The sequence below is a fragment of the Monodon monoceros genome, unplaced genomic scaffold (genome assembly GCF_005190385.1).
Source record: "Monodon monoceros isolate NGI ecotype Baffin Bay Population unplaced genomic scaffold, NGI_Narwhal_1 Super_Scaffold_22, whole genome shotgun sequence".
NCBI lineage: Eukaryota > Metazoa > Chordata > Mammalia > Artiodactyla > Monodontidae > Monodon > Monodon monoceros.
In genome coordinates, this window is record NW_021703779.1 from 64,159,938 (window position 1) to 64,187,748 (window position 27,811).

Sequence of the window (27,811 nt, forward strand, 5' to 3'; positions counted from 1 at the left end):
AGAAAAAAATGCAACATATTTGATGAGTAACTAGAGAGCTACTGAATGAAGTTCACATACCACCTCATATCAGATTTTTAGGTCAAGAGCACATAACCCTTGCCAAAGAGCATTTATAAATATATCCAGATTCTCAAATTGTAGGTATGAATAAGATAGTGACAACTACAGAACTTGTAACTTTCAAGGAAAGAAAAGGCAGGCCTGCCAAACTGACACTGGTGGAGGGTAAAAGCCAGAATCTCCTTTGATAAAAATGTTTTATACTCAATTTAACATTTAAAGAACTAGATACTATATTTAGCATTTAACCTTTAAAAACTGGTGATCCATTACAATTCTTATACATGACATATGCCATTCACTGCGAGGTAAAGAGTGTCATTCTGCATTTTATATGACTGTAGTAACTTTCTAGAGGTTGCAGCTTTCCAAGTAGAGCCTGAGTTCAACTCAATTCTTATGCTATACAATCTGGAGTTCACATCATCTCTTTAATTTATTAACACTGTTACATCCTCTAACTCAACCATAGGTGTGCTCTAAAAAATATATGAAAATAAGAGGGAAAGCAGTTATTTAGCAGTTCAAATTACATTTAAAGAAAGAAAACATCAGGGACTTCCCTGGTGGTCCAGTGGCTAAGACTCCGCGCTCCCAATGCAGGGGGCCTGGGTTCAATTCCTGGTCAGGGAACTAGATCCTACATGCTGCAACTAGGAGTCCACATGCTGCAACTAAAGATCCCATGTGCCGCAACTAAGACCCGACCTGGTGCAGCCAAATAAGTAATAAAGTAAATAAATAAATGAATGTTTTAAAAAAAAGTATGAGTGATAAAAAAGAGAAAGAAAACATTAAAATATAAAATGGTTTTAAAAATGACATAAATAAGGCCATCTAATGATTCTTATATTGACCAAATCTCTCCCACAATTTATATTCCTTGAAGGGTCCAAAGTAATAAATTTGATGTAAAAAGCTCAGTCATGAAAACATTAGTAATTGAAGAGACAGAAGTGAGACATTCACCTACTTAATTCCCCTAAAAGCATCACAGCTTCAATTTTCCACTGTCCCTACTCCTGGAAGTTTTACAAGACACATTTGAACCAGCCAACCTCAGTTACACACTTTAGGATATTAATACACAGATACTGTGGCACTCAAGTACCTATACTAATTCAGAATCACTGTCACTTCAACATATTAGTTATGTCCTCTGAACTCCCCTAAATGAAAATGGAAAAAACTGGAAGGACATATAGCCATGCTTACCATGTTTCTCTTGACAACAATCTTATGTATGACCGGACTGCATGAAATATAAACATCAGTATAATTTTGTGGGAATCAACTGATTTGATAACAAAAGAAGACCTGTACCAGCCTTTTGATTTTCAGAGGAAAGTTTACTGGCAGAATTTAAATGAAAGAATATATATATACATATATATGTATATAAATCACAGTGGTTAAAATCACAGGCTCTAGAGTACTTCTCCAACAGTACTCTGGGCAATGATGGAAACGTTCTGAGTCTGCACTATCCAATATGGTACCTACTGAGCACTTGAAATGTGACTAGTGTGACTGATGAACTAAAACTTTAATTTTTTTAAATGTAAATAGCCACATGTAGCTAGTGGCTTTTGTACTGGGCAGTGCAGATCTAGAGTCTTACTGGGTTTAAATCCTAGCACTAACACTTATTAGCCCTATGTCCTTGAGCAAGTTATCTCTCTGGATCTAAGTTTCCTGGTCTGCAAAATGGGCCTAATAAGTATCTACTTCACAGGATTACTATGGAGACTAACTATTACACAGGAAGTATTTAGCAAAGTGCCTGGTTTACCAATGACCTCTGCATTGCTAAATCTAATGGTCACTTCTCAGACCTGATCCGATCCATCTACCAGTAACATCTAACAGCATTTAATCACTTTCTTCACCAAAATATTTTCTTCTCTTGGACAGCTAACTGGGACCAAGAAAAGACTCTACTAGGTGTTAATTTACCACTTACTCTTACTTTCAACACCTTTTCTAAAGGTCTAAAGCAGACCCTCACTTTAAAAAACAATGTATTCCCATACAGAGAGTAGTTTTTACACCTTAACCAAGTCTTCCTATTGAAAAATTCATAAAACAAATCTGACAGGACAAATTATCTGATATCAGAATTGTCCTAGAAAATTCTAGATATATGGCCATCATAATTATAGAAGGACCAATAAGTTATTACTTGTCCTGAGAACGTACATATTTAAAAAGAAATTTAGCTGATGCTCATAGGATACCTCTCATTACCTAAATCAAAGCATGATAAGCCAAAGTAATTTATATATGTGAAGATCAATTTGTTGGGTTGACCAAAAAGTTCCTTCGTTTTTTTTTTTTTGTTTTTTTTGTGGTACGCAGGCCTCTCACTGTTGTGGCCTCTCCCGTTGCGGAGCACAGGCTCCGGACGCGCAGGCTCAGCGGCCATGGCTCACGGGCCCAGCCGCTCTGCAGCATGTGGGATCTTCCCGGACCAGGGCACGAACCCGTGTCCTCTGCATCGGCAGGCGGATCCTCAACCACTGCGCCACCAGGAAAGCCCTCTTCGGTTTTTAAGTAAAAATAAAAGACATATTTTTCATTTTCAACAAGAACTTTATTGAACAACATAGTCACCGTTTTGTTCCACTACCTTCTGCCATTTTTCAGGCAACTTCATAATTCCATCTTCCCAAAACTTTCTGTCTTTTGAGCAAAGAACTGTTCCACGTGCCTTTTACAGTCTTCCAGGGAATTGAAATTTTTTTCCATGAGAATTTTGTAAAGACTGAAATAAATGGAAATCCGAAGGTGCAATATCTGGTGAATACAGCAGGTGAATCAGAACTTCCCAGCCAAGTTGTAACAGTTTTTGCCTGGTCATCAAAAAAACATGCTGTTTTGCGTTATCCTGATAGAAGATAACACATTTTCTGTTGACTAATTCCAGACGCTTTTCATCAAGTGCTGTTTTCAGTTGGTCTAACTGGGAGCAGTACTTGTTGGAATGAATCGTTTGGTTTACCAGAAGGAGCTCATAATAGAGGACTACCTTCCAATTCCACCATAAACACGACATTACCTTCTCTGGATGAAGACGGGTCTTTGGTGTGGTTGGTGGTGGTTCATTTTGCTTGCCCCATGATCTCTTCCATTCCACATTATTGTACGGTATTTACTTTTCATCGCTCATCACAATTTGTTTTCAAAATGGAACGTTTTCGTTATGTTTAAGTAGAGAATCGCACACAAAAATATGGTGAAGAAAGTCTTTTTCACTTAACTTATGTAGAACACAAACATCAAAGCGATTAACATAACCAAGCTGGTGCAAAGATTTTCAATGCTTGATTTGGACATTTTGAGTATGTCAGCTATCTTCTGTATGGTATAACACTGATTGTTCTCAATTAAGGTCTCAATTTGATCACTATCAACTTCAACTAGTCTACTCGACCGTGGAGCATTGTACAGTGAGAAATCTCCAGCACGAAATTTCACAAACCACTTCTGACATGTTCGATCACTCACAGCATCTTCTGCATACACTACACAAATCTTTTTTGCGTTTCAGTTGTGTTTTTACCTTTCTTGAAATAATAAAGCATAATATGCTGAAAATGTTACTTTTTTTCTTCCATCTTCAATATTAAAATGGCTACACAGGGACTTCCCTGGTGGCGCAGTGGTTAAGAATCCACCTGCCAATGCAAGGGACATGGGTTCGAGCCCTGGTCCGGGAAGATCCCACATGCCGTGGAGCAACTAAGCCCGTGCACCACAACTACTGAGCCTGCACTCTAGAGCCTACGAGCCACAAACACTGAGCCCGCACGCCACAACTACTGAAGTCTGCATGCTCTAGGGTCCGCGTGCCGCAACTACTGAAGCCCATGCGCCTAGAGCCCATGCTCTGCAACAAGAGAAGCCACTGCAATGAGAAGCCCGCCCACTGCAATGAAGAGGAGCCCCCGCTTGCCACAGCTAGAGAAAGCCCGCACGCAGCAGCGAAGAGCCAACACAGCCCAAAACAAATAAAATTTTAAAAATAAATTAATTAAAACAAAACAAAACAAAAACATGGCTACACAAAAATTCACCAATTTTGATAAGTTTTCTTTAAATGTGAGCTGATATGACAGCTGTCACTATACAATCTAACAAAATTGTTTCAAATGAAGTTAAAGACAACTAAGCACTACTAGAGCCATCTTATGGAAAACACTGAATGAACCTTTTGGCCCACCCAATATTTTACCAGAGACTGAAGCACAAAGAGCAGTTAAATTAGTAAAAATTTTTGTCTATGTAAAGATAAAGTGTCTTGTTTGACTTTTTCCCCGTTCTCTCTTTTAAAGAATTTTTATCTTATTATATTTAATTGAGGTATAGCTGATATACAATATAAGTTTCAAGTGTGCAACATAGCGATTCACAATTTTTAAAGGTTATACTCCACTTTTACTTATTATAAAATATTGGCTATATTCTCTGTGCTATACAATACATCCTTGTAGCTTTTTTATTTTATACATAGTAGTTTGTACCTCTTAATCCCCTACCCTTATCTTGCACCTCCCCACTTCCCTCTCCCCACTGGTAACCACTAGTTGGTTCTGTATATCTGTGAGTCTGTTTCTTTTTTGTTATATTCACTAGTTTGTTGTATTTTTTAGATTCCACATATAAGTGACATCATACAGTATTTGTCTTTCTCTGGCTGACTTATTTCAATAAGCATAATACCCTCCAAGTCCATCCACGTTGTTGCAAATGGCAAAATTTCATTCTTTTTTTATGGCTGAGTAGTTTTCCATTGTGCATATGTTACCACATCTCCTTTATCCATTCATCTGTTGAAGGATACTTAGGTTGCTTCCATATCTTGGCTATTGTAAGTAATGCTGCTATGAACATTGGGGTGCACATACCTTTTTGAATTAACATTTTCATTTCTTTCAGATATACACCCAGAAGTAGAATTGCTGTGTCATATGGTAGTACTATTTTTAGTTTTCTGAGAAACCTTTTTTGGAATTCTAACTTTGCTCTTTAATAATTGGGTAATCTCTCAGAACCAATTCCCTTACTACAAAGGGGTAATACCACCTGTAACTAATAGCACCATTGTAAGGATAAAAAGAGATAATGGGGCTTCCCTGGTGGCACAGTGGTTGAGAGTCCGCCTGCCAATGCAGGGGACACGGGTTCGTGCCCCGGTCCGGGAAGGTCCCACGTGCCGTGGAGCGGCTGGGCCCGTGAGCCATGGCCACTGAGCCTGTGCGTCCGGAGCCTGTGCTCTTCAACGGGAGAGGCCACAGCAGTGAGAGGCCCGCGTACCGCAAAACAAACAAACAAACAAAAATAAACATACTGTCTTTATGATAAGGGAAACAGACAACACAAGACTATGTGGCAGAATTCTGGGACAGACCAAAGTCTAAAAGATGGGTCCATACCCTTTTTAGCCCAAGTTAGCTCTCTATTTTAGCATATCAAAACAGTTTTCTTAAGCTGGTGTCTGAATCCAAGTCACCATTTTCCAGATTTTTTTTTTTTTTTTTTTTTGCGGTATGTGGGCCTCTCACTGCTGTGGCCTCTCCCGTTGCAGAGCACACACTCCGGACGCGCAGACTCAGCGGCCATGGCTCACGGGCCCAGCCGCTCCGTGGCATGTGGGATCTTCCCGGACCGGGGCACTAACCCATGTCCCCTGCATCGGCAGGTGGACTCTCAACCACTGTGCCACCAGAGAAGCCCTTTACAGATTTTTTAAAATGCTAAACTGGGACTTCCCTGGTGGCGCGATGGTTAAGAATCTGCCTGCCAATGCAGGGGACACGGGCTCAGTCCCTGGTCTGGGAAGATCCAACATGCCGCAGAGCAACTAAGCCCATGTGCCACAACGACTGAGCCTACACGCCACAACTACTGAAGCCCACGTGCTGAAACTACTGAAGCTCGTGCGCCTAGAGCCCATGCTCTGCAACAAAAGAAGCCACAGCAACGAGAAGCCTGCACAGCGAAACAAAGAGTAGCCCATGCTTGCCGCAGCTGGAGAAGCCCACGTGCAGCAATGAAGACCCAATGCAGCCTAAAATAATTACAGCTAAAAAAAACAGACAGCTAAAACACTGTCATATAAAATAATGAGGAGGAGACCTTTAAGATGGTGGAGGAGTAAGATGTGGAGATCACCTTCCTCCACACAAATACATCAGAAATACATCTACATGTGGAACAACTCCTACAGAACACCTACTGAACACTGGCAGAAGACCTCAGACTTCTTGAAAGATATATACATTATTTTCCTTTTGCTCTATTTGTGAGTATGTGTATGCTTCTTTGTGTGATTTTGTCTGTACAGCTTTGCTTTTACCATTTGTCTGAGGGTACTGTCTGTCCGTTTTTTTTTTTTTTTAGTAAAGTTTTTAGCACTTCTTAGCATTGGTGGATTTGTTTTTTGGTTTGGTTGCTCTCTTCTTTCTTTCTCTTTTCTTATTTTTAATTACTTTTTTAAAAATTTTAATAATTTTTTATTTTAATAACTTTATTTCTTTGATTATTTCTTTCTTTCTCCCTTTTCCTCTAAGCCATGTGGCTGACAGGGTCTTGGTGCTCTGGAGGGGTGTCAGGCCTGTGCCTCTGAAATGCAAGAGCCGAGTTCAGGACACTGGTCCACCAGAGACCTCCCGTCTCCACGTAATATGAAACGGCGAAAGCTCTCCCAGATATCTCCATCTCAACGCTAAGACCCAGCTTCACTCAAAAACTAACAAGTTACAGTGCTGGGCACCCTATGCCAAACAACTAGCAAGACAGGAACACAACCCCACCCATTAGCAGAGAGGCTGCCTAAAATCATAATAAGGTCACAGACACCACAAAATACACCACTGGATGTGGTCCCGCCCACCAGAAAGACAAGATCCAGCCACATCCACCAGAACATAGGCACTACTCCGATCCACCAGGAAGCCTACAGAACCCACTGAACCAACCTTAGCTACGGGGGGCAGACACCAAAAACAACGGGAACTATGAACTTGCAGCCTGTGAAAAGGAGACCCCAAACACAGTGAGTTAAGAAAAATGAGATAACAGAAACACACAGAAGATGAAGAAGCAAGGTAAAAACCCACCACACCAAACAAATGAAGAGGAAACAAGGAGTCTACCTGAAAAACAATTCAGAGTAATGGTAGTAAAGATGATCCAAACTCTTGGAAATAGAATGGAGAAAATACAAGAAACGTTTAACAAGGAACTAGAAGAACTAAAGAGCAAACAAACACTGATGAACAACACAATAAATGAAATTAAAAAACTCTAAAGGAATCAACAGCAGAATAACTGAGGCAGAAGAATGGATAAGTGACCTGGAAGATAAAACAGTGGAAATAACTACTGCAGAGCAGAATAAAGAATGAAAAGAATTGAGACAGTCTCAGAGACCTCTGGGACAATATTAAACACACCGGCATTCAAATTACAGGGGTCCCAGAAGAAGAAGAGAAAAAGAAAGTGACTGAGAAAATATTTCAAGAGATTATAGTTGAAAACTTCCCTAATAAGGGAAAATAAATAGTCAATCAAGTCCAGGAAGTGCAGGCAGTCCCATACAGGATAAATCCAAGAAGAAACACGCCAAGACAGATATTAATCAAACTATCAAAGATTAAATACAAAGAAAAACATTAAAAGGAGCAAACGAAAAACAACAAATAACATACAAGGGAATGCCCATAAGGTTAACAGCTGATCTTTCAACAGAAACTCTGCAAGCCAGAAGGGAGTGGCAAGGCATATTTAAAATAATGAAAGGGAAAAATCTACAAGATTACTCTACCCAGCAAGGATCTCATTCAGACTCGACTGAGAAATTAAAACCTTTACAGACAAGCAAAAGCTAAGAGAGTACAGCACCACCAAAGCAGCTTTACAACAAATGCTAAAGGAACTTCTCTAGGCAGGAAACACAAGAGAAGGAAAAGACCTACAATAACAAACCCAAAACAATTAAGAAAATGGGAACAGGAACATACATATTGTCAATTAGTTTAAATGTAAATGGATTAAATGCTCCAACCAAAAGACACAGACTGGCTGAATGGATACAAAAAAAGACCTGTATATATGCTGTCTACAAGAGACCCACTTCAGACCTAGGGACACATAAAGACTGAAAGTGAGGGGATGGAAAAAGATATTCCATGCAAATGGAAATCAAAAGGAAGCTGGAGTAGCAACTCTCATATGAGACAAAATAGACTTTAAAATAAAGACTACTACAAAAGACAAAGAAGGACACTACATAATGATCAAGGGATCAATCCAAGAAGAAGATATAACAATTGTAAATATTTATGCACCCAACATCGGATCACCTCAATACATAAGGCAAATGCTAACAGCCATAAAAGGGGAAATCGACAGTAACACAACCATAGTAGGGGACTTTAGCACCCCACTTTCACCAATGGACAGATCATCCAAAATGAAAATAAACAAGGATAAAAAGCTTTAAATGATACATTAAACAAAATGGACTTAATATTTAGAGGATATTCCACCCAAAAACAAAAGAATACACTTTCTTCTCAAGTGCGCATGGAACATTCTCCAGGATATATCATATCTTGGGTCACAAATCAAGCCTTGGTAAATTTAAGAAAATTGAAATCGTATCAAGTATCTTTTTCAACCACAATGCTATGAGCCTAGATATCAATTACATGAAAAAATCTGTAAAAAATACAAACACATTCAGGCTAAACAATACACTACTTAATAACCAAGAGATCACTGAAGAAATCAAAGAGGAAATTAAAAAATACATAGAAACAAATGACAATGAAAACACGACGACCCAACAGATATGGGATGCAGCAAAAGTTCTAAGAGGGAAATTTATAGCAATACAATCCTACCTCAATAAACAAGAAACAGCTCAAATAAACAACCTAAGCTTACACCTAAAGCAATTACAGAAAGAAGAACAAAAAAAACCCCAAAGTTAGCAGAAGGAAGGAAATTATAAAGTCAGATCACAAATAAACTAAAAATAAATGAAGGAAACAACAGCAAAGATCAATAAAACTAAAAGCTGGTTCTTTGAGAAGATAAACAAAATTGACAGACCATTAGACAGATTCATCAAGAAAAAAAGGGAGAAGACTCAAATCAACAGAATTAGAAATGAAAAAGGAGAAGTCACAACAGACGCTGCAGAAATAACAAAGGATCATGAAAGATTACTACAAGCAACTATACGTCAATAAAATGGACAACTGGGAAGAAATGGACAAATTCTTAGAAAAGCACAACTTTCCAAGACTGAACTAGGAAGAAATAGAAAATATAAACAGACCAATCACAAGCACTGAAATTGAGACTGTGATTAAAAATCTTCCAACAAACAAAAGCCCAGGACCAGATGGCTTCACGGGTGAATTCTACCAAACGTTTAGAGCTAACACCTATCCTTCTCAAACTCTTCCAAAATATAGCAGAGGGAGGAGCAGTCCCAAACTCATTTGCAGAGGCCACCATCACCCTGATACCAAAACCAGACAAAGATGTCACAAAGAAAGAAAACTACAGGCCAATATCACTGATGAACATAGATACAAAAATCTTCAACAAAATACTAGCAAACAGAATCCAACAGCACATTAAAAGGATCATACACCATGATCAAGTGGGGTTTAACCCCTAAGTGCAAGGATTCTTCAATATACACAAATCAATCATTGTGATACACCATATTAACAAATTGAAGGATAAAAACCATATGATCATCTCAATAGATGCAGAAAAAGCTTTCAAAAATATTCAACACCCATTTATGATAAAAACTCTCCAGAAAGTAGGCACAGAGGGAACTTACCTCAACATAATAAAGGCCATATATGACAAACCCACAGCCAACATCATCCTCAATGGTGAAAAACTGAAACATTTCCACTAAGATCAGGAACAAGACAAGGTTGCCCACTCTCACCACTATTATTCAACATAGTTCTGGAAGTTTTAGCCATGGCAATTAGAGAAGAAAAAGAAATAAAAGGAATCCTAATTGGAAAAGAAGAAGTAAAGCTGTCACTGTTTGCAGATGGCATGATACTGTACATAGAAAAACCTAAAGACTCTACCAGAAAACTACTAGAGCTAATCAATGAATCTGGTAAAGTAGCAGGACACAAAATTAATGCACAAAAATCTCCTGCATTCCTATACACTAATGATGAAAAATCTGAAAGAGAAATTAAGGAAACACTCCCATACACCACTGCAATAAAAAGAATAAAAAACCTAGGAATAAATCTACCTAAGGAGAAAAAAGACCTGTATGCAGGAAACTATAAGACACTGATGAAAGAAATTAAAGATGATACAAACAAATGGAGAGATATACCATGTTCTTGGACTGGAAGAATCAACGTTGTGAAAATGACTCTACTACCCAAAGCAGTCTACAGATTCAATGCAATCCCTATCAAACTACCAATGGCATTTTTCACAGAACTAGAACAAAATTTTCACAATTTGTATGGAAACACAAAAGACCACGAATAACCAAAGCAATCCTGAGAAAGAAAAACGGAGCTGGAGGAATCAGGCTCCCTGACTTCAGACTATACTAGAAAGCTACAGTAATCACGACAACATGGTACTGGCACAAAAACAGAAATATACATCAATGGAACAGGATAGAAAGCCCAGAGATAAACCCACGCACCTATGGTCAACTAATCTATGAGAAAGGAGGCAAGGATATACAATGGAGAAAGACAGCCTCTTCAATAAGTGGTGCTGGGAAAACTGGACAGCTACATGGAAAAGAATGAAATTAGAACATTCCCCAACACCATACACAAAAATAAACTCAAAATGGATTAAATACCTAAATGTAATGCAAGACACTATAAAAGTCTTAGAGGTAAACATAGGCAGAACATTCTATAACATATATCACAGCAAGATCCTTTTTGAACCATCTCCTAGAGAAATGTAAACAAAACAAAAATAAACAAATGGGACGTTAAGAACTTAAAAGCTTTTGCACAGCAAAGGAAACCATAAACAAGACAAAAAGACAACCCGCTGAATGGGAGAAAATATTTGCAAATGAAGCAACTGACAAACGACTAATCTCCAAAATTTACAAGCAGCTCATGCAGCTCAATACCAAAAAAACTAACCCAATCCAAAAATGGGCAGAAGACCAAAATAGACATTTCTCCAAAGAAGATTTACAGATTGCCAAAAAGCACATGAAAGGATGCTCAACATCACTAATCATTAGAGAAATGCAAATCAAAACTACAATGAGGTATCACCTCACACAGGTCAGAATGGCCATCATCAAAAAGATCTACAAACAATAAATGCTGGAGAGGGTGTGGAGAAAAGGGAACCCTCTTGCACTGTTGGTGGGAATGTAAATTGATACAGCTACTATGGAGAATAGTATGAAGGTTCCTTAAAAAAACAAAATAGAACTACCATATGACCCAGCAATCCCACTATTGGGCATTATACCCTGATAAAACCATAATTCAAGAAGAGTCATGTACCACAATGTTCACTGCAGCAATATTTACAATATCCAGGAGATGGAAGCAACCTAGGTGTCCATCAACAGATGAATGGATAAAGAAGATGTGGCACATATATACAATGGAATGTTACTCAGCCAGAAAAAGAAACGAAATTGAGTTATTTGTAGTGAGGTGGATGGACCTAGAGACTGTCATACAGAGTGAAGTAAGTCAGAAAGAGAAAAATAAATACCCTATGCTAACACATATATATGGAATCTTAAAAAAAATGGCTCTGACAAACATAGGGGCAGGACAGGAATAAAGACACAGACATAAAGAATGGATTTGAGGACACAGGGAGGGGGAAGGGTAAGCTGGGACGAAGTGAGAAAGTGGCATGGACTTACATACACTATCAAATGTAAAATAGATAGCTAGTGGGAAGCAGCCACATGGCACAGGGTGATCAGCTTGGTGCTTTGTGACCACCTAAAAGGGTGGGATAGGGAGGGTTGGGAGGTAGACACAAGAGGGAGGAGATGCAGAAGGGAATAGATATGGGAACATATGTATAGCTGATTCACTTTGTTATAAAGCAGAAACTAACACACCATTGTAAAGCAGTTATACTCAAATAAAGATGTTAAAAATAAATAAAATAATGATAATAAAAAGGACATTTTTTTAAAAAAGCTAAACTGAATGCATAAATGCATGGTGACACTGTTCTAAGAACTTCAAATGAAATATCAAATTTGTCATAATAACTGTCTGAAGTACATACTATTTTTAACCCCCATGTTACTGATGAGATCTCTAAGATTGCGAATCAGAATGGGCTGCTGGTCCCCTCTCTGAAAATCAACCTGCAGAAAAACTACAGAAGGGAAAAGGAAACATGAAGTCCAGGAACTTACAGACACAGACATGTGTGTGCAATATCACTGGGGTGACACAACAGGCATCATATGCCATCTAAAGCACAGTTATGGGAAAAATAATTCAAATTAATAAGCATGATAGGTGTACTTAAGGAAATAAGGGAAGGCATTACCAATATGAAATTCAAATAAAAATTATCTTAAAAGTGTCAAAATGAAATATTTTGGATAAAAATAATCATTGAAATAAATAATGGATAGTATAAATAGCAGGAGAGGTACAGCTGAAGAATAACTTAGTGAGTTTGGAGATCAGACTGAGACACTTTCCCAGAAGACAGCAGTAAAGGATAAAGAAATAGGAAATGCAAAAGAAAAGCTAAAAGATATGGAAGCTAAAAGCAGATGGGCAGGCATTCAGTAATAATAGTCTCAGAAGGAGATGAAAATAAAAATGGAGAGGATGAGATTTTTGAGGAGTAATGGACACCAATTTCTCAGAACAACACATCAAGAAACTGAGGCACAGAAAAGTAAAATAACTTGATATGGTCAAGATTCAAACCCAGGTCATCTTGTCTGAGTGCTCTTGCCCTTAACCACCATGCTATACTGACTCAGGACTGAAGATCAATAAATTCAACATCAAAGATAATTAAGGAGGACTGGAATCAGCTTTGCCACTCTAGGATTTTGCGGTAACTAAAAGATGAAATCTATACTCTCCAGTATTACACACCTTGATAACATTGCAAATGCCTTTCCATAAACTCACAGCACTGATTAAAAAGGAAGTGTGAAGAAGTAAAGAAAAGGGAACCCTTGTGCACTGTTGGTGAAAATGTAAATTGGTGCAGCCACTATGGAGAACAGTATGGAGCTTCCTGAAAAAAATAAAAATAGAACTACCGTATGATCCAGCAATTCCACTCTTGGGTATTTATCCAAAGGAAACTAAAACACTGACTCAAAAAGATATCTGTGAGATTGGGATTGACATGTATACACTGATGTGTATAAAATGGATGACTAATAAGAACCTGCTGTATAAAAAAATAAACAAAATTCAAATATCCAGAAAGAAAAAGATATCTGCACCACTATGTTCAACGCAGCATTGCTTACAATAGCCAAGACATGGAAACAACCTACGTGTCATCCATGGATGAATGGATAAAGAAAATGTGGTACATACAATGGAATATTACTGAGCCATAAAAAAGGAAATCCTGCCATTTGTAACATGGATGGATGGTGAGGGCTTATGCTAAATGAAGTAAGTCATACTGAGAAAGACAAATATCATATGATCTCACTTATATGTGGAATATAAAAAAGCTGAAATTATAGAAACAGAGTAGAGTGATGGTTTACAGGAGCTGGTGTGTGTGTGAGAGATGGAGAGATATTTGTCAAAGGGTACAAATTTCCAATTATAAGATGAGTAAGTTCTGGTGATATAATGTACAGGGTGTTGGCTATAGTTAATACTGTATTGTATATTTGAAAGTTGCTACAGAACAGATCTTAAAAGTTCTCATAAAAAAAAATTGTAACTATGTATGGTGATGGATGTTAACTCGACATTGTGGTGATCATTTTGCAACATACACATATATCAAATCATTATGTTGTACATCTGAAACTAACATAATGTTATATATCAATTATATCTGAATGGAAAAAAGTTGGATATAAAAAGAAGAAAGTGTCAAGTCCTAGCAAAGGAGACTGCCTCATTTTACTATTTTCACAAGTTTATTCACATAACATATTAATGGCAGCATAGTAGAGCGTAGTAGTTAAAGAGCATGGGGTCTGGAATCATTGCACTAAGATCAAATGCAGGTGACACCACTTCTCTCTGTCATAATTTTATCACCTATAAAATAGAAATAAACTCTACTGGCTTTGTAAGGTGGCTATAAGGACTACATGATTCAGTGCTAATAAAGCCCTTAATACAGTACCTGGCTGCTGGGAAAACTGGACAGCTACATGTAAAAGAATGAAATTAGAACATTCTCTAACACCATGCACAGAAATAAACTCAAAATGGATTAAAGGCCTAAATGTAAGACTGCATACTATAAAACTCTTCGAGGAAAACATAGGCAGGATACTCTTTGACATACATCACAGCAATATCTTTTTGGATCCATCTCCTAGAGCAATGAAAATAAGAACAAAAATAAACAAATGGGACCTAATTAAACTTAAAAGCTTTTGCATAGCAAAGGAAACCATAAATAAAACAAAAGGACAACGTACGGAATGGGAGAAAATATTTGCAAATGAAGTGACTGACAAGGGATTAATCTCCAAAATATACAAACAGCTCATACAGCTCAATATCAAAAAACCAAACAATCCAATCAAAACCTGGGCAGAAGACCTAAATAGAAACTTCTCCAAAGAAGAGATACAAGTGGCCAAAAAGCACATGAAAAGATGCTCAACACTGCTAATTATCAGAGAAATGGAAATCAAAACTACAATGAGGTATCACCTCACACTGGTCAGAATGGCCATCATCGAAATGTCTACAAATAATAAATGCTGGAGAGGGTGGTGGAGAAAAAGGAAGCCTCCTACATTGTTGATGGGAATGTAAATTGGTATAACCACTATGAAGAACAGGATGGAGGTTCCTTAAAAAACTAAAAATAGAGCTACCACATGATCCTGCAGTCTCACTCCTAGGCATATATTCAGAGAAAACCATGGGCATATATCCAGAGAAAACTATAATTCAAAAAGATACATGCACCCCAATGTTCACTGCAGCACTATTTACAATAGCCAAGACACGGAAGCAACCTAAATATCCATCGACAGATGAATGGATAAAGAAGACGCGACACACACACACACACACACACACACACACACACACACACACACACACACACACACACACTGGAATTATTACTCAGTCACAAAAAGGAATGAAATAATGCCATTTGCAGCAACATGGATGGACCTAGAGATTATCATACTAAGTTAACTAAGCCAGGCAGAGGAGGACAAATACCATATGATATCACTTATATGTGGAATCTAAAAAAAATTAAAAAATGATACAAATGAACTTATTTACAAAACAGAAAGAAACTCATGGACTTAGAAAACAAACTTATGGTTACCAAAGGGGAAATGGCGGGGGAGGGATAATTTATGACGTTGGGATTAACATATACACACAACTATATATAAAATAGATAACCAACAAGGACCTACTGTATATCACAGGGAACTATACTCAATATTTTATAATAACCTATAAGGGAAAAGAATCTGAAAAGGAATATATAAGACTTATGGAAAAACTCGAAGGAACATTTTTGCCAACCCAAATATTTACATATATCTGAATCACTGTTCTGTACACCTGAAACTAACACAATATTGTAAATCAACTATACTTCAATAAAAGTAAATAAAATCTCCGAAATGCACTCAATACACACATTTCAGAACCACATGCCTGTTTTTCTTCTCATAGCATTGGTTTAACTGTCACACTCTATATTTTATGTATTTACCTTGTTTATCGTCTGTCTCTCCCCACCCCCACTGCAATGGAAGCTTCACAAGAGCAGGGATTTTTGTCTGCTTTATACATTGCTATAGCCCCAGGATCTTGAACAGTGACTGGCACACAGCAGGTACAGAATACATTTTTGTGAAGTGAATGAAAGTCGGTTTCCTCCCTCCCTCCCTCCTCTTCCTCTTATCCTATGAATAGAGGGTTTGAACTCTGTTTTCACTCCCTTCTTTTTTCATAATTTCCAAGAGCTAGGAATAACTTTCAGGATCTTTAAGACAGATTAAATGTCACACACACTCACCTTCTGCCTAATTCCTTAAAACTCCAACCCAGGTCCAGGCATAAAATAGTTACCAGCTTGCTTCACATCCTTGTTTGGAATTAAGGAAACAAATTAATTTGTTCTCACTTTCAACTAAATTAAGGGCAGAAGTCACAGGTTCAGAAACACTGCCTCTGATTTGGTAGCATGAGAACTTTTTCCTTAGTGGGTAGGAGGGGAAGGAATGCCTTTTAAAAATGCCAGCAGTCAGATAAAAATACCTTTGTCTTTGGTGAGTTAGGTAAAAATTGTGTTCAATCTATGTCCAAAATTTCCATGTTTAATTGACTTTGGAAGCAATAATAAAAGTCAAATTTTTATCAAAAAAATACAGTACCTAGCATAAAAAGCACTCAAACATTAGCTACTGTTCATTATTTTTCTTAATTCAAAGATTTAGCTGATAATAATTAGAAAGGCGAATCATACTCCTATATACCTTGTACTCACAGCAGTGGTAGAGCTTGTTAAAAATACAGATTCCTAGGTCCCACATCAAGAAATTGATTCAGTAGGTCTTGGATGAAGCCAGGAATCTGCATTTTTTATCAAGCTGTCAGGCAAATATTAATGCAGGTTAGTCCAAGGCATGTCAACCATTGTCTTAGTTTGCAATTTTAGGACAAAAATTTATTTGTTCATTGTCACTTTTATTGACTATTTGCTATGTGCTAGGTATTATACCAGGAGCTGGGGATACAGTGATGAAGATATACTAATACAATCCCTGCCCGCATAGGCTAGTAAGAAGCATATAACCTAGAGAGAACAGATACATCTTTGGATATGTATATAAAACCAAAAAGTTTCTACTACTTAATTCATTTATTCAATGAGCATTTACTAAATATAAACCTGGTATTTTCAATTTCAGAATTTCCATGATCCATAGTAGTAGCTATTTCTAGTGCTTCAAAAGGAGACACATTTCCTTAAGTCTATCCCCAATTGCCTCCACTCCCCCAACCCCTCTCCACCCCCGCAATGGAATCTCACATTCCACCCCCAACTCTGCCAGCAAGACAATTCATTTGTGTTGATGTTTCCATTAGCAGTGATTTGTAAAACAGCTTGCCTGAGTTAGGGAGGTTGCCATTTAGGGCCATCATTGGTACCAAGACCTCTTTAACCCAAATGTTCTCCCTAAAATACTTGTTGACTTTGGCTCCTTAGTTTTTCCTGTGTTATAAGGTGATACAATCAAAGTTAAGACACAAAACAGCACTGTTAAAAATCATGTCAGTCTATTAACATGTATTTATTTTGTAGTTTCAGAAAGCATACTAGAAGCAACCCTTCAGTTTTAAAAATTACTACACTGGTATCACAGCTGGCTGTGAGGCAGACAATTCCTTTAAAGTTTTATGTATTATTTAAGGTGGAAAATCCTTGAATGTTAGAAAAAGTAACAGTTTGTAGTCAAATGCATGCTAATATCACTGGAAGTGATTATCAATGTCTAGTAATTAAATATTATCATATTCCCTCTTCTTGATTATAATTGATCTCTAAGGGAGTTAAAGCCTCAAATACCTATCTCTTCTGCAGCCTAGCTGGGATTATTGCCTCTGGCCTCTAAATGATTTTAGTCTTCTACTGATCTGTCATATGTCAAGCTAAACCTTCTAAGGATCAGGACCTCATATGACTCCTCTGAAATTCCACAAATTTAAGTCTATACTGGTTTCAGAGAAATGAACCAAGTATAATGGCAATATTAATGATGATTATGGAAACAAAAATAGCAGCTAACATTTGAGTACTTACTATGTGCTAGGCAGTGTGCTCTACATGGATTATCTCTTCTGTGAGGTAGGTACTACTGTTTTCTTATCTTCTTAAGGGAAGTGGGGCTTGGAAAGCTTATGTGGCTTGTCTAAAATTACACCCAAAAAAGGGTGATTGGCAGGTTACTTGCAAAAGGGACAGGGCTTAAACCATTTGCTCATTTTACTGGGCATCAACCATCCCAGCAAATACTGAATAGGAGACTTTTACAACCTACAAAGAAATGGTAGAATTAAAACAATTTTTCTAGAGTTTAGCATGATTTCTGGTGGTCTGTTCTTATTCAGGTGAATAATAATCATTTTTATGCCAGTGAATACAAATATAGAAACAATATTAAAACTTGTAGTAAATAATAAACGTACTAAACTTGTGATAAAAGAGGCAGAGAAGTAGGAGATAATGACATCAAACCTCATATATGCTTCAATTATGAGCATAGCTCCTTAGAGGTACATGTCAGCAAAAATTGGGTTCATGTGCCACCATGTGGTTAATATGCTATAGGTTATTAATACTCACCCTACAATTAAATGGGTCCTTTCAAACCTTTATTCTTAAAGGTAAATGCATGCAACTTCCTGAAATAGGTTGATTAGCTATTTTATACTTCACATCAAATTATTTTAATGGAGTATATTTCTCTCTAATGTTAAGAATGACAAAGGTAAAACCTTATACTACCATCTGCTGGCTAATAAAACTGCACAATAACACCTCTGTTCAGTAAACTATGCTATGAGGTATTAAAACTTGAATGAAGGATTAAAGACAAAGGGACAAAATTGTACACAACATCAGGGTAGAGGAAGTAAAGCCTCACTTTAGGTACTTTAAATCCCCATTTTGTTTTCCCTATAATTATCAACATGCAGTCCATATTTAAAAAGACATAGGTAGTAAATGCTGGAAAAGGGAAGTGCAAAAAAAATTTCTATGCCAATTTTACTGACTTTTGTTTTCTTACTAAAGGGTACAGAACTTAGGCTGTATACCCACTGAAGCATATTATGAAACATGACCTTGACCAAGATTTTAATCTCTGATATCTATATAATTCATAAGTTTATTACCAGAAGAGGTACTTTCCCCTAACATAATTTACATAAACGTTAACAGAGGTCAGATATTACTTTAATATTAAAAAAACAAACAGTTAAGAGTCAGTCACCAAATCTTTATCACTAGAAACTTGTGTTAAAGTATTTATCAGTTTAGGTCATGTTGAAGTTTCAAAATGTCTGAGGAACATTATTACCCTGAACAACTGAAGAAATGCATAGACATTTGGTAGCCATGATACAGGAGACCCTAAAATCAATATATTTTAAAATACGGTTCCACAGAACTACAAGACCATTATATTTCAAAAAGGAAAAAGCAACAACACCAACAACAGCAAGAAACCAATGAGGGGATATAACAATATAATTCATGGGGTGTAGTGATGAATAGAGCTAAGATAGCTGATTGAATATAGAACTGAAGACATGAATTAAAGCTCCAATTCTCTTCCTTTTACATACCTGATTCATTTCAATTTTACTGCTTGCAAAAGTAAGTCAAATTCTAACACCGATTTTCAATGATATATGGATCAATATGGAACAATAAAAAATACAGTTAAATATCACTATAAAGGTGACTAAAAAGGCCATATAAAAGTGTTAATACTGCTTTATTCACTATAGATGAAAGAAAAGGAGCAAATACAGTTCTTGCCTTTAAAGAACTTCAGAGATAAAAAGTCAAGTGGTTAATAAACTGAGATAGTAAATCTAATTAGAAAGTGAAGAAGTAAAAGAAAGTAAACAAGAACAGAAATACAGAAGAGGAGTTATATAATAATGACTTTAAGAGGAAGTGATGAGGCAGAAAGAGATAATAATCACATATCAAGTAAGTTGAAAATGAATACTTTTTCAAAGGACAAAGAAAAGTTAACTCAAAAAGGCATGCAACTTAATCATTATTTAGATAATAGCAAGTTAAGGGGGAAGTGAAAATGTACCATTTTTAGCAGTCTTTCATCTTAAAAAATATGTATAAAAGGGCAGGTGTTTGCAATTGTACTATAACATAGTAGGAACCAACTTTGAAATGTCTTTAAATAAGAGCAGGTTCAAACACCAAGAAATCCTTCACTGCAAATATAAAAAACATCTACTTGTACCCATTTCAGAGAGAACTAATTTTCAAAATCCCATTAAAGGAAATGAAAATCAAATAGTATTGGGCAAAGTTAAATGAAATTCTAAATACAAGCCCAGGGAACAAAATTAACATTTATTGAGTACCTACATCATGCCTGGTACTTCTCTATCCCCATTGCTACCACCTTACTCCAGGCCTGCATTACCTCTCTCATGCGGATCATTTTAATAGCATACTAACAAGTATCTTATCCATTTTCTTTTCTCCAATCCATCCTGCACACTGACACCCAAAGTGATTTTTCTAAAATGAAAATTTGATGTTGGTCTTTTGTTTAAAATCATTAAATAGATCCCACAGCCTGTAACACAATGTCCAAGCTCTCTAACTTCTACGATCTGATTCCCATCAACCTTTCTAGTCTTTCTCTCGCCTCTTCCCATGCCCACCCTTATACTCTACACCCCTATCTCCTTACACGCCATTATTTATTTTTAACTACCTGAGGTTCCTAAAAGTTGCAATGCTGTTTTATGCACATGTTTCTTTTTTTCTGCTCCTCCCCTTGAAGGGCCTTCATCTTTTGCCCTCATAGCGATGCATAGAGCTACCATGTCTATTTTCAACATTAGTTCAAGTCCCCTAATGTCAGCTTCCCATCCCCAACTTTTCCAAGAAAGAACTGAATATTCCTTCCTGTACAGGGTGCCTATACAGATTTCTATTACAGGACCCATAATTTTTATTGTTACGGTATGTTTATTTAGACTGTAGGCTCCTTGTGAGCAGGAACCTAGTCTTATTTACCAAAGTATCCTTACTAACCAGCACAATAATTGGCACATCACAGGTACCTACAAAGTTTTTAACCAATTAATAAATAACTAAGCTTCATTACTTAGGTTAAAGGTTTTTCACTGCCTACCAAAAGGTATAGTCTATCATCAGTGATTGAGTTCCATCATTTATTTCCTTGAAATGTCTGTTTCACTCCACAATCATCACCTTATTATATGTCCTCATCCTGCATTTTAATGCCACACTAATTTTCCAAAAGCCCACATTCATCATAAAAGAGCCCCATTCATGAACTTACAGTGAATACTATTTTACATCCAAATGTCTCCATTTACCTTTAATGTCTCTCCAAAAGCTGGTCCTACCTTTACCTATCCAATTTCAACTCGTCATCTGGCCAATTTCTTCATCATACCTTGAGTCTGGTACATAAATTCTTACCCTTTCCTTTCACCCAAACTGTTTCATTCTATATTCACACCTTATTCTTACCTAATCCAATCAAATACTAACCATCACTTATGGGCCAGTCTGATTTTTTTCCATTAAAACTGTACCTGAATGCACCCCCTCCATTTTTTAACCATATGCTACAGCGAATACATTCAGTACCAGTCACATCAGCACTTCATTCTTTTGTTTTTAAGAATGTTACTTTTTTCTCTCCAAGTGGAGAGAAAAATTTACTCCTTCAGGTAAATCTCATATACATCCTATTGTATTTCCTTTTAGATCCCTAACAATTCTTAGTTACTATGATAGTAAGCCATCATTATATGGTACAGTGTTTTAAAACTTTTTAAAAGCTTTTTTAAAACTAAAAAAGTCCTCTTTTTAAATAAAATATTATGTTGCAGCCCAATACATAAAATTGATAAAAGGAGAGGGACTCTGATCAAAATGGGATGCAGAGCTTGGAGTGCTGCCCATCTGGCCTTCCCCAACTTGCTTAGCCACATGGTAGCCCTGGAGCACCTCTGAAAATCTCCGAGGATCTTTGGAATACAATTTGAAAACTACTGTGTTCAAGTTCTAGCTCTAACACTTATTGGCCATGTACCCTTGGGTAATCACAAACTCTCTAAGTTTCAATTTCCTGAGATAATGAGTATACGTGAGAAAGGCCTTTGTAAACTTTAAAGCTTTCTATAAATTTGAGGAATTTACAACTTCACAAGCCGTGAGCTAAACTGGTTATATTATACAATCTTAACAATAGTTACATCACCCAATGGTACCGACTGTGAAAGCATTCTATATTTTAAAATCCACCTTTATTTAAAATAAAATAAAGCATTCTAAATATCATCAAATTCTGGGAATCCCAAGTCCTCTGCCTTGTTTCTTGTACTTAGAATTAACTTTCTAATCTCCATTTGGGGGCAATAACGTATAATGATTAAGAGGACATGCTTTTGAGTTGGGCAGACTTGTTTTGAAAGCCAGCTTTACCACTAATTAGGTGTGTAAACTTGGATAAGTTACATAAACCTCCCCAAGCCTTAATTTCCTCATCTCAAAAATGAGAATAGCACTAACAGCTTTTCAGTTGCTGCTAGATTAAGGAAAATAACCTGAACTAATTATTTAGCACAGAGTATGAAACCCAGTAAGAAATCAGTAAGTTAACTATTATTTTCCTCTTGGGAAGAGGCGTGGGAGAGTTGAAGCACTTTGCATTAAAGTAGCATTCAATATTCCTTTTCTTTTTTTTCATGGGCAAAGGGTCATAGCACCAAAAACAAAATACAGTAAGTAAAGTCTATAAATGAAAAAACATGACACCTTTGACAACTCAGAGTGCCAAGTTATAAAACAGATGGTTTCTTTCCAGATACCCTGTAACAATTAAATAGCATTTCTTTACTGCTGGATTTTTTAAATCTTCTTTAAAGCTTAGGCAATGTCTTGTTCTTCTTAATACACCTTCACAATACACCTCAAAGTCAGCAAACAATCAGTAAATGTTTATTAAATTAAACAGATTTCCTACAATCAGACATTTACCATATAACAAATAACTTCAAAGCAACTATCTCTCTTTTTTTTTTTTTTTTTTTTTTTTGCAGTACGCGGGCCTCTCACTATTGTGGCTTCTCCCATTGTGGAGCACAGGCTCCGGACGCACAGGCTCAGCGGCTATGGCTCACGGGCCCAGCCACTCCGCAGCATGTGGGATCTTCCCGGACCGGGGCATGAACCCGTGTCCCCTGCATTGGCAGGTGGACTCTCAACCACTGCGCCACCAGGGAAGCCCAGCAATTATCTCTATTCAACTTGGAATGGTAGCTTCCTATGCGAAATATTACTAATCATGGGCTATTTCTCATGAAAATTGAAGTTTAAAGTTAAGTTTAATTTTAGGAAAGAGGCTAATTAAATATAAAATCAGTCTCAATTTGAAAAAGGAAACTTCACTATCTTTAAAATTATAAACATAAATGTGTGCAAGTCTTTAAAGAATACTCTTTGCCATACAAAATTAAGTACCTGATAGGAAAGGTGTTAGGGATATAAGAGTTAAATAAAACAAGGCAAGTATACACTACGAAGTTTTTTTTTTAAAGTAGAGATATATGTACCAATATGGAAAGATGTTCAAGAAACATCTAGGTGAAAAGAGCAAGTTGTAAAAGAGTATGTATGGTATGAGCCCATTTGTGTTTGTCTGCTTTTAAAGATACACAAACAAATCTGTTTGTGCACAGAAAATTTTCTGAAGACTATTCAAGACCCCTACTCACATTCTATAATAATATAATTAAGAAAGGAAGCCAAATCACTATCAATTTAGTATTTCGTAACATGGAAAGTGAAATGACTCTTCTTTAAAAAGTATTATAAAAACGATAGATTTTAACCTTCATGTGGCCCTAAGCCATTATCAAAGAGATTTGATAGAGACTGTCACAAAACCTCTTTCCTAAATGCTCTATCAGTAAACTTTAAATGGAAGAAAAGTTCATTGATTACAAAAACAAAATATTTGCTTATATAGACAAAGGATGTTTAAAAAATTTTCCCAAATGCTAAATATTCATGTTACTTTAATTGACTTATATACATTGAAAAATAATTAGAGAAATCACTGATTTATATTAATGTTAGAAATATATTTATTTATATTACCTTTTGTTTTAATTAAATGTTCCAACCATATGAAGAACTAAGATACTGCTGAATTTTCTTTACAAATGACTGAAGTTTGGTAAAGTGACACTGTAACCCAGTAGTTGCTTTCCCAATTCTCTTAACAGCTACATGGAACATTAAGTGCTTAAATTTGAAACCAAGACAACAGGAACAGCACCTCCCCCAATAATCTCCCCCCAAAATTACATTTTAGATAATCAGAATAGGTTTAAATATATAAACTCTTTATTTAGATCAGAGAACATACAGTTTTCTCGCATGTTCAGTAGGGTCAAAATGGTATCTACCATATTAAATTTCTTTATTAATATTAAATACTGTTTTCTTATCCAAGAACAATGGACCAGAAGACAGATGTCGATACTATTCCTGTCTCTGCCACTTATTAGGTAAAAACTGGGCAAGTCATCGAATGCCTCTGACCCTAAGTTTCCCCATCTATAAAATGAGAGGACTTTCACACTTGGAAATGTGAAAGTCCTACTTACTTTATGACAGTGAAAAATATCAAGTAGGAGACACTTTTATTTGCTGATTCTTAATTGCTATATGACAACAAAAAATGTTAAGGAAGAGACAATTAAATCTCATATATAATTATTAAAATTATGTATGTCCTCTACTGGAGATTATTAAAAGAGAACCATACTATTTCCTTTAAGGTTTCTACTCAGAAACCCTTTTCTGCAGGGCTGAATTTTTTATTTGGCATAAAATATGTGTTTCAGATTACACTATCTTTTGTGGTGTTATGTGGAGAATTGACCTCTCATTTAAATACAGTTTTATTCTCTTTGAAAAATTCTGAAATATAGCCTTAGATGAATAACTTTCATAGTAGGAATAAAATTTCCTTGGTCCACGTTAGTTTCTTTTTTTAAGCTAACAATTTAAAGATGTTTACCTTTGGCAGCATGGGAGTATCCCTTTTCTTCTTCTTTTCTGAATTAGGGTCATCTAACAAGTCTGGCTCAAAGGTATAAAGTTCAGTAAGCTCATTCATGGTAAAATGACGTTCAACTTGCTGTTGATCAACAACTCGAAAAGACAGTGACTGCTTAGTTACTTGCCGATCATAAATCTTATCTTCCATGGTTCCCTTTGCAAAAAAGAATGAACAATATGCAAATAAATAAATTTTGTAAACATGAAACTTAATCACGAAGAAATATAGGTTATTGGTTACTACAAAACAGCAGAACTTCATAGTGATATACTGCCATGAAGTAAATTTTATGTACAATGCTGTTTAATTCATGAAAGATTTTTATGTTCAAAGTGGTTTACATTGGCAAAAAAGAAAAATTCTAAATTTTTCACCAATATGCATTCATTTGTTGCTTTAAATAATTCTGTACTTGGTGGAAGCAGGAGAGCAGTCAGATACCAAGGTAAACAGAATAAAAGAGTACATGAAATAAGATTTTAGGAGGTTACTGATGTAAGAATGCAAGAGAACAGTTTAATTCCTTTCCAATGGAATACAATAAGCTCTCAACAATCACCATAAACTGTCTTTATGTAATTTAAGTCTTACTTTCCATAACTTCAGGACAAAAAATTAATAACTAAAATGCCAATATATTATATATTCTATATGGCATTCATATAGAAATATGAAATATGATCAGTTCCACCCAATCTTTCAATATTAAAAAGAGAATGTAGGGCTCCCCTGGTGGCACAGTGGTTGAGAGTCCACCTGCCAATGCAGGGGACAAGGGTTCGTGCCCCGGTCCGGAAGGATCCCACATGCCGTGAAGCGGCTGGGCCTGTGAGCCATGGCCACTGAGCCTCCGCGTCCGGAGCCTGTGCTCCACAACGGGAGAGGCCACAACAGTGAGAGGCCCGTGTACCGCAAAAAAAAAAAAAAAAGAGAGAGAATGTAAATGATAAACCTACCTGAGCTAAGAACCTATATACATACACAGGTTTAGTTTGTCCAAAGCGATAAACTCTGAATATACTCTGGATGTCATAAGACGGATTCCAAGAAGCATCAAATATAATCACTCGATTAGCAGCTACCAGATTAATTCCAAGAGATCCTGCTTTGGTTGAAATGATAAACAAGCGCCCTCTGAAAATGAAAATACAAAATAAATGTTTAGTAATGAGTGCTACACATATATCTTATTTATGATATGACTTCTTTATTCTAAGGCAGTTTTATGAACAATCAAGAGTTCAGAGAATTCATTACTCACTCACTGAAAAAAAGACATGTCTAAGGAGTCGGGTTGATGATTTACATGCACTAGAAGAATCTTACTGCAGTAAAACGAAACAGTCTATTTAGGAATAAAGATAAATATGGAAACCACATGTTTAAAATGTATTCAACATATTTATAGATTTCTCAGTAAATGTAGAAAATTTACGTACAACTCAAAAAAATATATTCAGTTCACTACTGTTATGAGCACTAACTGCATCAAAATGAAGGGCACTGCCCAAGGAGCTGAGTGTAGTAGCGGAGACTGATATGCAATTACAATATAATGTAACAAATGTAAGAAGAGAAGTTAGATAGATGCTAGGTACTGAGGTAAGAAAAATATGATCAAGTAGACAGAGGGCACCAGGAAGAATGTATTCAAGAAAAAAAAAACTGATAGATAACCTGCTACGTTGGAACACAAGAATTTATATTTCTCGTTTTTCTAACATCTTTATTGGAATATAATAGCTTTACAAAGTTGTGTTAGTTGGTGCTGTGTAACAAAGTGAATCAGCTAAATGTACAAATATATCTCCATATCCCCTCCCTCTTGCGTCTCCCTCCCACCCTCCCTATCCTACTCCTCTAGGTGGTCACAAAGCACCAAGGTGATCTCCTGGTGCTATACGGCTGCTTCCCACTAGCTATCTATTTTACATTTGGTAGTGTATATATGTCAATGCCACTCGCTCACTTCGTCTCAGCTTACCCTTCCCCCTCCCCGGGTCCTCAAGTCCATTCTCTACATCTGCATCTTTATTCCTGCCATGTCACTAAGTTCATCAGTACTGTTTTCTACATTCCATAAATATATCTTAGCATGCAGTATTTGTTTTTCTCTTTCTGACTTACTTCACTCTGTATGACAGACTCTAGATCAATCCACCTCATTATAAATAACTCAATTTCATTTCTTTTGATGGCTGCTAACATTCCATTGTGTATATGCGCCACATCTTCTCTATCCATTCGTCTGTCGATGAGCATTTAGATTGCTTCCATGTCCTGGCTACAGTAAACAGCGCTGCAATGAACATTGTGGTACATGACTCTTTTAGAATTATGGTTTTCTCAGGGTATATGCCTAGTAATGGGATTGTTGGGTCATACAGTAGTTCTACGTTTAGTTTCTTAAGGAACCTCCATACTGTTCTCCATAGTGGCTGTATCAATTTATATTCACACCAACAGTGCAAGAGGGTTCCCTTTTCTCCACACCCTCTCCAGCATTTACTGTTTGTAGATTTTTTGATGATGGCCATTCTGACTGGTGTGAGGTGATACCTCATTGTAGTTTTGACTTGCATTTCTCTAATGATTAGTGATGTTGAGCATCCTTTCATGTGTTTGTTGGCT

At 36.6% G+C, this 27,811-nt stretch overlaps 1 protein-coding gene across 10 annotated transcripts in view; it reads right to left on the reverse strand.

Moving 5' to 3' along the window:
* Positions 1–27,811, reverse strand: part of ATRX (ATRX chromatin remodeler) — a 245,850-nt gene that overhangs the window by 12,326 nt on the left and 205,713 nt on the right. For all 10 annotated transcript variants that reach the window (XM_029241150.1, XM_029241145.1, XM_029241143.1 and 7 more), the window contains 2 exons: positions 26,137–26,314; positions 25,139–25,333 (listed from right to left, as the gene is read on the reverse strand). In XM_029241150.1, the coding sequence (XP_029096983.1) occupies positions 25,139–25,333; positions 26,137–26,314 (373 nt within the window). The remainder of the gene's footprint in view (positions 1–25,138; positions 25,334–26,136; positions 26,315–27,811) is intronic.